Below are 13,266 nucleotides of genomic sequence, written 5' to 3' on the forward strand. Positions count from 1 at the left end.
TCCAGTATCTAGTTCAGGAAACACAGATCAGTTTGACATGCCTTGATTGTTAATGAATTATCTACCTTCAGTCTCTCTAGAACTTTCAGCTGACTTGCACCTAAGGAGGTTGTTTTGAGGTTTTTTTTGCAAAAGCAAAAGCAACATCATTTAGAAGCAATTACAAATGCCTTCAATGAGAATTTAAAAAATACAATATCCAATTAGAAAAAGCCATACTTTTCTCTCCTTCTTTCTTCCCCGCTCATTCCCCATGGTGGAAATCCAATCCAATCAGTTTTAAAATCACGCCGCATTTTGGAGTTGGAGGGAGGGGGGAAATTAGCCGGCTGGGCTTTTGTCTCTTTCTCTCGAGGGTGGAAATCCAATTCAGTCAGTTTTAAAGTCACGCAGCATTTTGGAGTTGGAAGGAGGGGGGAAATTAGCCGGTTGGGCTTTTCTCTTGAGGGTGGAAATCCAATCCAGTCAGTTTTAAAGTAATGCTGCATTTTGGAGTTAGAGGGAGGGGGGAAATTAGCCGGCTGGGCTTTTGTCTCTTTCTCTTGAGGGTGGAAATCCAATCCAGTCAGTTTTAAAGTCACGCCGCATTTTGGAGTCGGGACAAATTATCAAGGTCTGGTAACCTTATTCTAATTGTCAATTCCAGCACAGAGGTCAGACTTCCGCGCTGGAATTGGAAACTCATGGGCAGACATCTCAAATCTCCTGCGCTATAGCGCACAACTCACGTTAGAGGGAACACTGCTGTAGGGTCTGGATGGGTGTCAACAGACTCAAACTCAACCCTGATAAGACGGAGTGACTGTGGGTTTTGCCTCCCAAGGACAATTCCATCTGTCCGTCCATTACCTTGGGGGGGGGAATTACTGACTCCCTCAGAGAAGGTCCACAACTTGGGTGTCCTCCTCGATCCACAGCTAACATTAGAGAACCATCTTTCGGCTGTGGCAAGGGGGGCATTTGCCCAGGTTCTCCTGGTGCACCAGTTGCGGCCCTACCTGGACCTGGAGTCACTGCTCAGAGTCACTCATGCCCTCCTCACCTCGAGGTTCAACTACTGTAATGCTCTCTACATGGGGCTACCTTTGAAGAGTGTTCGGAAACTTCAGATCATGCAGAATGCAGCTGCGAGAGCAATCATGGGCTTTCCCAGATATACCCATGTCACACCAACACTCCGCAGTCTGCATTGGTTGCCGATCAGTTTCCGGTCACAATTCAAAGTGTTGGTTATGACCTATAAAGCCCTTCATGGCATCAGACCAGAATATCTCCGGGACCGCCTTCTGCAGCACAAATCCCAGTGACCGATTAGGTCCCACAGAGTTGGCCTTCTCCAGGTCCCGTCGACTAAACAATGTCATTTGGCGGGACCCAAGGGAAGAGCCTTATCTGTGGTGGCCCCAACCCTCTGGAATCAACTCCCCCCAGAGATCAGGATTGCCCCCACCCTCCTTGCCTTTTGCAAACTCCTTAAAATCCACCTCTGCCGTTAGGCATGGGGAAATTGACTCCCCCGGGCTGTTCCATTTTTTTAAAAAAAATAAATTTATTAAATATATACAATAAAAACCAAATACAGAAAGACAAAAGAGATATGCATATTGTACATTTTTTACACTCTACTTATGTAGTAATTGGGGAGTGGGAGAAGGGGGTTGTGAAGGGAGGGAAGTAAATATAGAAGGAAGGGGGATAAGAAAATAAACCCCTAAATGAACTATATATATTGGCAGTAAAAACTACATTCAAAACATATCGATAAAGCCTTAGGGTAAAACACACCAACTACGAGCTCAAACTACAGGCCGCAAATCATGAAAGACCCAGCTCTAACGCTGGTTTTCGCTTCTCTATCTCCCCCCCCCCTGGGCTGTTCCGTTTTATGCATGTTTTCTCTGGGATGTATGACTGTTTTTATATTAAGGGTTTTAACTGTTTTTAATCATTGGATTTGTACTGTGTTTTGTTGTTGTGAGCCGCTCCAAGTCTCTGGAGAGGGGTGGCATACAAATCTAATTAATAATAATAATAATAATAATAATAATAATAATAATAATAATAATAATAATAATTTGAAGCAAAGACATCCCATTGAGTTTTTACACCATCACATAAAGGCTCACTATAAGCTAAAATGTTTCAACTTCTTCTGGTAATTTATTTCTTCATTCAATTTCCATGGCCACCCCATCCTGCCAATTGCTACTTTGACTCATTCTACTTTTACTTACTCATCGTAGACATCCTCGGTATCCATCCTGCGATAAAATTTGGCTAGTTTCACTGCACAAATAATGGCAGGGATCAGCAAGATGCAGCAGCCTCCTAGTCCAAACCAGAAGGCATTCTAACAGAAAGGAAAAAGAACAATTCAATGCATACCTAATCCAAGCTGCTTGGAATGCTTTTTCCTCATACCTGCTGTAAGCTTCATTGCAAAGCTATTCATCCTTTTTCACTTAGGTGAAAACACCAAACTAGAGTCACTTGAATATCCTAGCAATAAATAAGTAAAACCTCAGTTTTAAGAAGGATGAAAATGTGTGTTTCAAGGGATGCAGTTGTTCAAGTATAGTTGCTATGCCCTGCAAATTAGCAAAGGCATTTACTGCATGTAAGATCATAGTCCATTCAATCTTTTCTTCCATGGAAAGTTTAATCTTGAATTCAACTTTTTTCTTGTTTTGCTCCTCCAGGTGAGTCAGGATTAAGCCTTTCCCTGTGGAATCTGAACCCCTGCAGAGCCCTAATAGAGACCCTTCTGTGAAGGTAAGGGTAGTCCAAACCAGAGATCAGATTGTAAAACCATAAGCAGATGATGCCAGGGACAAAAGATTTCATGCAAATAGAGGCCCGGCCTCCAAACACACCATCAGTTTCCAAGAATCATGTGCAATTCCCAGAAACTACCATTTTTACACAACACTTTTCAGTTTTATGAAATCATAAAATCATTCTGCTGTGAAGTTCTGATTTAGGAAGACTTCTAAATCAAATCAAAATTCAGATGTACAAATAGCTGGACAGCTAATTTTACATGAATCAAACTCAAAAGACAGCAAACTGCTTTGCTTTCATATTTAAATGGTAGTAAAAAAATTCATTTGACTGAATATTTTCAGATAACTAAAATACACACACATTTGTGCAGGCATATTTTTTTCTTATTTATAAGTTTTTCCCTAATCTTGATAAAGATATTTTTGAATAAAGCTGGTTATCTGAATCAATTTCCAAATAAGTTTGTTTTATGAGGAATCCAACAGAAAGTGACATAAATCCAGAGGATAATTTAATAATAATTTAATAATAGAAAAGCATTTATCTTATTGGCTTCTCCACTCTAAACAGCAGAGAGATGGCTTAAACAAGTCTGTTCCAACACCCACATACTCCCCTATTTCCAGCTTACCAAAGAATCCATTACATAGCTGCACAGAAAAATATCAACAGCTGTGTCAATTGTATTTGCAATTGGTTTACAGGTTGCTACTTGTGTAGTAATCTGCAAGAGATGAGATACAGATTAGATGTTTTAATGTGTCCATGAGCATGCTTCTCCACACCCGTCTTAAGACAGAAATGAATTCAAATTTATTCAATTTTGATTCTTGGCAGCCTCTGCCATATTTGATCTAGATTTTCATAACTGATGAGAAAACAAGACAATAAACCAAAATATCTTACCGAATCCTTCACCCACACTGAATACTGCTCAAAGTAACCTAAGATAGTATCCACATATTTCTTAGCTTCCTTGAAAGAAAGAAACCATTGTTAAGAGGCATATAGAATCAAAAGCTATGTTCAGTGTAAGAATTTGTTTGAAGGGTTACTATGACAAAAAATTTACCTGGACAATTATAAATGAAGCATTGTTGTTTATAAGAAGCTGAGTGGCTTCAATGGCACTGATCACACTTCTCACTTTTTCCTGGAAAAACCAGAGAAAAGACCCTTAAGTGAAGCCCATCTTCCAATTTTGATGAATTAAAGTCTTGAAATGATGCCTATCCAGACACTGGATTTTTTTAAAAAAAATCTAGATCTCCATAGATATTTAAAGAAAAAGGATTAAAACCCATAGCAGGGTATTTAAAAAGCAAACTAGATAGATCACTTATCTCACTTAATTTCCTATTAAATGGAGATAATGTATACTAAAATGTTCTGCTTATTCTTTAATAAGAGGGTGGTGAAAATATTTACTGAACCATCACATCCTGGACACAAACTGTTTCAACTCCTACCCTCAAAATGTTGCTATAGAGCACTGCACACCAAGACAACTAGACACAAGAACAGTTTTTTCCTGAACGCCATCACTCTACTGAAAAAATAATTCCCTCAACACTGTCAAACTTTTTACTAAGTCTGCACTTCTATTTCTATTAGTTTTTTCTCAGCATTCCTATCATCCTTTTCCTTCCACTTAGTACTGTACGACTGTAACTTGTTGCTTGTATCCTAAGATTTTTATTAATATTGATTGTTTCTTCATTGCTTATTTGACCCCTATGACAATCATTAAGTGTTGTACCACATGATTCTTGATAAATGTATCTTTTTCTTTTATGTACACTGAGAGCATATGCACCAAGACAAATTCCTTGTGTGTCAAATCACACTTGGCCAATAAAGAATTCTATTCTATTCTATATTTAGTTAAAAATTTAAAAATAGCTAATTTTTAAATAAAGGTAATACACTTGGCCCATTATAGAAAACACTGAGAAATAAATGTTCGTATAGTATAGTATAGTATAGTATAGTATAGTATAGGATAGGATAGGATAGGATAGGATAGGATAATATAGAATAGTATAGAATAGAATAGAATAGAATAGAATTTTATTGGCCAAGTGTGATTGGACACACAAGGAATTTGTCTTGAGGCATATGCTCTCAGTGTACATAAAAGAAAATATAAGTTTGTCAAGAACCATAAAGTACAACACCTATAGTCCTGGTACATATAAGCAATGAAATCATATTAGGAACCAGTCAATATAAATTGTAAGGATACAAGCAATAAAGTTACAGTCGTTTTTGGGAGGAGATGTCTGATGGGAAAGATGAAAAGATTAATAGTAATGCAGACTTAGGAAACAGTTTGGCAGTTTTGAGGGAAATATTTGTTTATTGTTTATTCTAGAAAAAAATGAAGAAAAACTTACTGGAAGTTCTAATGAAGTTTTCTGTAGTAACCGAATACTCTGGTTTAAAGTACTCTGGTTTAAAATAAAGAAAATAAAGATTATATCTGTAATAGGTTGAGCCATATACTGTAGTTTTTGGTGTATAAGGGAAAACAAGAAAAAAAGTATTCTGAACCAAATGGTGTAGTACCAGTATAGCAGAATACTTTTTGCAATCACATACTTTTTAAAACCATGTATACTTTTTACAAACTTCAAACTTGACAGCTTCAAGACTTATGGAATTCAACTCCCAGAATTCCTCCACCAGTCCTGCTAGCTCAGAAATGGGAATTGAAGTCCACCAGCCTTAAGCTTGCCAGATTTGAAGATTTTGCACTCCTAACCCCTAATTCAAACAAATAAACAAAGCAAACAAGGACAATTCATTTTGTTAGTTGTTCCTTTAGTCAAAAAATGGCTAGTGATAGAATCATTTACAATGACAGTTCCCTGCTGAGGTTGCATTAATATTTTACTATTACTTAATATATTACTAGTATACCATGAGGTTTTCAAATATCCCTCTCTTGACTACTCTAATTTTTAGAAATGAAGTGCATGGAAATATATGGTTATGATAATAAACCTGAAATACTCCTTAAAAGAAGTGTTTCTAGAGCAGGGATCTCCAACCTTGGCAACTTCTAAGAGTTGTGGACTACAACTCCCAGAATTCCTCAGCCACCTTTGCTGGCTGGGGAACTCTGGGAGTTGAAGTCCACAAATCTGGGAACACACCTACCCCTTATCTATTCTTATCTATTTGCATCTTTCCATTCCCACGCCAATCCACTTTTCTGGTTGGGCCACTCGGGTGAGAAAACCAGCGGGCTTCGGACCGGAAGTGCTTGGAACGGTGTGGGCTTTGTGCTTTTCTCTATGGTTCCCTTGTTTTCTTCTCTGGCAGGTCCTGAGGGACTGGCGGTGGCACTTGGGAGCCTGAACGAGCCCACCCTCCAGGACTTGCCAGACTTTCCTCTTTGGCTGCCTTTCCATGGCGGGAGTGGCAGGTCCTGGAGGATGGGCTCATTCAAGCTCCAGAGCGCCGCCGCCTCTGCTGCCATGGAAAGGCAGCTGGGGAGACGAGTTTATTTTCCCCTCAACTACATTGCCATGGCAGCAGTGGCAACGGCAGTGCTATGGAGCCTTAACAAGCCCATCCCCCAGGACCTGCCAGACTTTCCCCTTTGGCTGCCTTTCCATGGCTGGAGGGGCAGGTCCTGGGGGACGGGCTCACTCAGAGCGCCAGCAGTGCCACTCCCGCCATGGAAAGGCAGGCTCCCGCTCATCCCCAGGGCTGAGCTGCCGGCTTCCCGACGGGGGCTGCCAGGCAGCCTCGGCAACATTCGATGTATAAGACACATTCAATTTTTAAAGCACCTTTTTGAAGTAAAAAAAGGTGTGTCTTATACACTGAAAAATATGGTACTTCTTATGCCATTGGTTTTAATGCTTACTATAGAATAAAGGTAGGTGTGTGGGGAGTTGTTATAATAGTATAAATAAAGATATGCAGCAATAGAACCACAATAAGTTTGATTAAGTGTATTCAAAATATAATTAATGCATATATTTATTTTGCCTTTTTGGTGGATGGTCCTAAAATTGCACTTGTTTGCATCAAAAAGAGAAGTTTATGTTCACTGAATAAAAGCATTATTTTAAAACAATGTTTTTCAACCTCAGTAACTTTAAGATGTGTGGATTTCAAACCCCAGAATTCCCCCTGGGAATCCAGCATGTTTTAGAAACACTGGCAGCTAGAAACACTGCTTTAAACTCACTGATTATACTTTATATGATCACATGCTAATTTAAGTCAAAATATTTCTATTAAAGTGCAGAATTACATGTTATACAAACAACAAGGCCATATTGTGCACTGCGAGATTTCCCAACTTGCTGTTCTGTAGTGTGGCTACAAATAATAGAGAAATAATTGAAAATCCTTATATCCCACAACACCATGTGGTTTGGAAAATAGATCTAAATAATAATAATAATAATAATAATAATAATAATAATAATAATAATAATAATAATTTATTGGATTTGTATGCCGCCCCTCTCCATAGACTCAGTGGGTGCTGCAGAATACAGTTTAAAAAGCATTTACTGGCAATGCATGTGGAGGTTTCAGAGTTGGGGGAAATTCCATCTTGGTCTACTTTCTAGAATTCTCCTATATTCAAAATACTGAGGATTTGCAAGCATTCATCCATTTGCCCAATTATTTCAAGGGCAGATAATGGGTATTTTTTCTGCTTATTTATTTTCTTAGCAGCAGTGGGGAATAAGAACTAAGATGGGATGTTGTGCATATACTTAAATTTACAATTCAAGAAGAAAAGCCTTAACAAACCTTAATATAGGCTGAAGGTTATAGAAGCAGCTCAGCAATTATAGCATCACATAATTCTAGTATTTTCTTGTCTCTTACCACACCAGTTTGTGCATCATGCAATTTAACTAATCAGCTACTAGATATTTATATTTATAAACGGCCAGCATTAAAATAGGTCTTTGCATGTCTCAGGTACAAAAGATTATAAAGATATAATACAATAAATATATAGAAATATAAATAAATGAATGAATAAATAAAAATATCTCAACATTATTTTCTTTACAAATCTATGTACCTAATGTTCATACTTTTTAACATGTTTTGATGCTTTTAAAAATACTTCTAGCTATTGACTAACATTCAACATTAGCAAAGGCAATTTATTGTGTAGTCTTTGATGCTTTTTAGTCTTCAACTGAAGTCAAGCTTAATTACATGCTTAATAAAGATGAATAGCCAATGGTCTGAAGCAAGAAAAAACACTTACCCTAGCTCTAACATATTTCTTGACAGCCAGTTTTTTAAATAAAAGATTGAGAAAGATTAAAAATTACTCAACATGAAAACGTATTAAAAAAACAATAAAGTAGAATAGACTTTTCAGAAAGGAAGATAGTCAAGACAAATTAATGTAACACTAATAGAAAATTAGCATACATAGACATGAGAGGGTGGATAAATCAAGCAAGATACAGAAAGCCACAGTAATCTTCATGACTATTCAGCTCACAACTTCTATATTAGATAAAGTGACCAGATTTTCAGATTGGGAAAGAGCAGGGGTGGGCAATTAATTTTGCCATGGGGCCGCGTGAGAAATTGGGATAGTTTTAGATGGCCGGACTAATATAATTAACTCAGTTCTACCAATACTATATATCGATTTGCCCATGTCTGTTCTATAGGAACCCAAGAGGCAGCGAAGAGCGTGCAGCCCAGAAGTTTGTAACTCAGTATGCCTGGCATTTATTTTTATTTTTAATTTCCTCGTAAACCACCAGATCGTGAGATCTTTTCTGACAAGCGTCGTTTAGAAAAGGGATCGAAATAGGTTCACTAGATGGAGGGAAAGTGAGAGAAAAAGGAACCTGTCAGAAACCTCAGGCAGCTCTTCCAAAGAAGCAGCCCCATCCACTCCATCCCATCAGATGGATCACAATTGGGGGGGGGGGGGCAGCTCAATCTGTGATGTAAATACGAAAAATAAATTGCAATCACTCTTTTAGTAATACTTGATGCAAGATAGAGCCAAGGAGTAACAGATAAATAATTAATTTTTTTTAATTCTCTTATATGTGGGGGTGATGGGGGGGTGTCATTGTTAGGTGATGGGCACATGCACTGTGCACTGTTATAGGTTTGTTTTATGTAAATTTTTAAAAATCAATAAAACTTTATTTAAAAAAAGGTATTACTAAAAGAGTGATTGCAATTTATTTTTCATATTTACATCACAGATTCTACTTAACATATAATCTTTTACCTTATTCCACCGCACCATCAACTTCTCCAATTTGTTCTCATCGAAATTGTTTAATCTTATTTCCATGATTTCAAAATGTATGTGGTCCACCATGTACCAGTACCAATTTTGTAATGTCCATTTTGTAGAGTCTTTCCAACCTAATACCATCACCGCTTGGGCACTTTCCAATGCTGCGGCTTTAATTTCCTTGAATTCTCCTAGTTCCCTGTATTTAATTAAGATTGCTATTTCTTTTGTAATTATCCAGTTAATGTTTAACATTTTATTAATTTCGTTCTGCACTACATTCCAGAATTTCTGAATTTCTGCACACTCCCAGAGCATATGCATAAAAATTCCCTTTTCCTGGCACCCATGCCAACATTTACCCTTCTCTTTCCCCTGGAAGTGTGCAATTTGTACTGGTGTATAGTACCATTTATGTAAAATTTTTCTTCTCATCTCTCTAACTCTTGTATTTTTAATCTTATATATATTTTCTATTATTTCTTTCATTTCCCTTTCATCTATTTGTAAATCATCTTGCCAGCATCTTGTCAAACTTTGTGTTACTTCCTCTTCCATCTGCAATAGCATTCTGTGTATATTACCGGCTTGTGCTTTACTCTCATTTATCTTTTCTCTTATTATTTTTTCTAAGCAATTTTCTTCTCGTAAGAAAGCTTCTTTATTCTCACTTTTATTTAAATATGTGCTTATTGCATTAATCTGCAACCATTTCTGTTTACCATTCCACCATTCCAATCAAGTTCTACTGACTCTTCCATCTTTCTCATATAATTGTTCAATTCTTGTTCTCCCTTTACTATTTAATACTTTGATAATTCTACTTAAGTTAACATCATCCCCTATATTCAGTACATATAGCGTTGATAGCCTGGATACCCTTATTCCACTTTTCCTCTGCCATTTAAACCATATTTCTAAACATGCTTTAAGAGGATCACTTAAGTTACTAATTTCTGTTCTACTCCAATTTTTAAATAATAATTCTTTATTATTTATGTTATTGATTTCCTTTTCTAACTCTACCCATTTCTTTCCCCCCCATAACTGTAGCTCCATTTGAAATGCATTTCTATATAATACTAGGCACGGGCTGCCCCAACCCCCCTCTTTCTCTTGTGCAAACTGCCAATGCTTCCTTATTCTATGTTTTTTGTCTCCTTCAATCCAAAAATTTAATCTGTTGTCCCATTCTCTTAGTTTTGCCTCAGGAAAACTACCCGGTAGAACCTGAAACAAATACATCACTTTTGGTATTATCATCATCTTAAGGGCCCTGATCTTGGCAATTCTTCCTAACTTTTTACCCTTCCAATTTTTTATCTGCTTCTGGATTTTTTTCCATATTAGGTTATAATTGGCCGTCACTATTTTTATTGGATTCTTGAACAACCAAATTCCCAAATATTTCATTTTTTTACAACCTAATTTCAATCCTGATATTTTTTGAATCTCGATTTGCTCTTTAGGGCCAGTATTTAAACATATTATCTCTGATTTCTCTATATTAACCTTAAGTCCAGATTGATCTTTAAATTCCTGGAGCAATATCATTATTCTTTTCATCATTTCAATTGGGGTTTCAGACATCACTATAGCATCATCTGCAAACAAATTTAATTTCAATTCAAATTTCCCTATTTGATAACCTCTCCATTCCTTATCGTTTCTAATTTTGTTTGCTAAGGTCTCAATTGCTAATGCAAATAACATTGGGGATAGTGGGCAACCCTGCTTAGTTCCATTCTGAATTTTAATCGTTTCTGTTCTGTTACCATTTACTCTGATTTGAGCTATATTATCCTTATATATTGTTTCTATAATTCTGCAAAATGAATCTCCCATATTTAAATCTTTACATAGTTGAAATAGGTAATCATGGTTAACTTTATCAAAAGCTTTGTAGACATCTAATTTTAGAATACTTAGTTTTCTTTTGGTATTGGTAGCATGGTGTAAAACATTGACCACATTCCTTATTGGTTCATAAATCTTCCTTCCTTTAACAAATCCATATTGATCTTCTCCAATTACTTTTGGTAAAATATTCTCCACCCTGTTTGCCAATATTTTCATAAATATTTTATAATCCTGATTTAATAAGCTGATAGGGCGATAAGAACTTGGGTCAGTTAAATCACGATCTGGTTTTGGGACAGTTATAATTTCTGACATTTTCCATGTCTGTGGAGTTTCAAAAGTCTCCATTACATTGTTAAACAATTTTTCCATATGCGGTAATAATTAATTCATATACATTTTATAATATTCAGCAGTAAAACCATCTGGACCTGGGGCTTTAGCAGGTTTCAACCCTTTAATAACTCTAGATATCTCATCATTTGTAATTTTTGCATTTAGCATTTGTCTATCCTCTTCCTTTAATTTCTTTTTAACCTCTGTGGTTTGCGAAATAACATACTCTTTTTTGTATAAGTTCCCATAAAAATCTCTCATTATTTTTTCCATTTCTACATTACTATGTTTAATTACACCATCCTTATCTTTTAAAACAGAGATGTGGGATTTCTCTTTTCTTTTTTTCAGATAATGTACCATTTGCTTCATTGATTTATTACCCCATCCCCTAATTCTATGTTTTATAATCATCTTCATTTTATTCCATCTTTCTTCATCAAGTAATTGTAATTTCTTTTTCTTAAGTAATAATAGTGAATTCCATTCTCTATTTCTTGTAATTTTTAAGGTTTCTTGGATTAAATCTATTTCTCTTAATAAGTTGTTCCTTTTAGCTTCCCAGGATTTCCTAATAAAAGCTTCCGTACTAATACAATTACCCCTCATAACAGCCTTATGTGTATCCCAGACTATTGTTTGTTTAATCTCACCTGTTGCATTAATACAAAAGAATCCATTCAGTTCCCTTTGTAATTTAATTCTATTCTCCTCATTAGCTGAAACCAGAGGGTTATATCTCCAAATTCTTTGTTTCCTGCCGACCTCTATCTCAATCACTGCTAAGAGAGGGGCGTGGTCTGATAACCAGATACTTTTCACTTCCACTTTCTTAAGCTTTGCCTCATCTGTCTTATTAATTAACATATAATCAATACAACTAAATTTATTATGTCTTGCAGAGTAGAAGGTGTCTCTGTTTACTATGTTTTCATGTAAATCCGTCATATTGATTTTATTTAAGTGTAACTTTTTCTTTTCCCCCTCCCTGCTGTTAATTCCAAGTTGAAATCGCCTGCTAAAATCACTATACCTTCCGCAAAATTATCTAGTTTCCGTTTTACATTTATTATAAATTGTTTTGCATTTACATTAGGAGCATAAATTACCACTAAGGTTACTAACTTATTTTTTATTTTCCCCTTAATGAATAACATTCTGCCATCTTTGTCCCTTTTAATATTAATTAATTGAAAGTACACTCTTCGGTTAAACAAGATGGCTACTCCTCTTGATTTGATTGTCCCTCTCGACTCATAAACTTGTTGCCACTCACTATTTGTAACTAATCTATCTGTTTTTTCCCTTCCTTTATGAGTTTCTGATAAAAGTAAAACATCAACTTTACTGTCCCTAGCCAGCTTCATGATTCTAAAACGTTTTTTCTGTGATGAAAGACCATTTACATTCAACGATAATAACCCTATATCACCCATTTACATAATTTTAAATACATTTCCCCCTCCTGCAAAACAGAGCCTACCGGAAAAATGTTTTTTAGTTACCATGAATCCCCACCCTAGTGCCTCTTCCCTGCCCCCCCCAGGGGGAGGCAATGAAAAAAACTTTCATTATCGAGAGGCACCCCTGGATTTGCGTTCCACCAGAAAGCTCCCCCCTTCCTCCCCATTTTACAGCATATCAAAAGATTCCCCCCTCCTTCCCTCCTCTCCCCTTATTAGTTAGCGAAAAAAACCAAAAAAAAGTACACAAGAAAGAGATTAGTTAGTTAAAACTCATAGTACCATATTAGCAAGTCAGCTCAGTTCAGTTTTTTATTTTTTCTTCTGGCGGGTAACCCTTGGCTCATCCCTCTTCTCTTTCTCCTGGAGAGAATCCAGTTCCTTCTGGAGTGCTGCGATCTTCTCCGCCTTGCTTTGTTCTGCTACACGGATCGGTTGGAGCATAAACAACTCATCCTCTCCTGCTTCTGGCCGGTTTTTCGATGTCTGTGCCTGGGACGCTCCATCCGGATTTAACCCCAACTGGTGAAGCAAATTTCTTCCCTCCTCCAACGATCTCGCCTG

At 36.7% G+C, this 13,266-nt stretch overlaps 1 protein-coding gene across 1 annotated transcript in view; it reads right to left on the reverse strand.

The window, feature by feature from the left end:
- PROM1 (prominin 1) overlaps positions 1-13,266 on the reverse strand; it is a 541,566-nt gene that overhangs the window by 50,930 nt on the left and 477,370 nt on the right. Inside the window, exons 20-25 of the mRNA XM_070757376.1 lie at positions 8,039-8,056; positions 5,181-5,234; positions 3,857-3,937; positions 3,691-3,759; positions 3,416-3,508; positions 2,235-2,350 (exon numbers count right to left, since the gene is read on the reverse strand). Coding sequence (XP_070613477.1) covers positions 2,235-2,350; positions 3,416-3,508; positions 3,691-3,759; positions 3,857-3,937; positions 5,181-5,234; positions 8,039-8,056 — 431 coding nt within the window. The remainder of the gene's footprint in view (positions 1-2,234; positions 2,351-3,415; positions 3,509-3,690; positions 3,760-3,856; positions 3,938-5,180; positions 5,235-8,038; positions 8,057-13,266) is intronic.

The sequence above is a fragment of the Erythrolamprus reginae genome, chromosome 7 (genome assembly GCF_031021105.1).
Source record: "Erythrolamprus reginae isolate rEryReg1 chromosome 7, rEryReg1.hap1, whole genome shotgun sequence".
NCBI classification, from domain to species: Eukaryota; Metazoa; Chordata; class Lepidosauria; order Squamata; family Dipsadidae; genus Erythrolamprus; species Erythrolamprus reginae.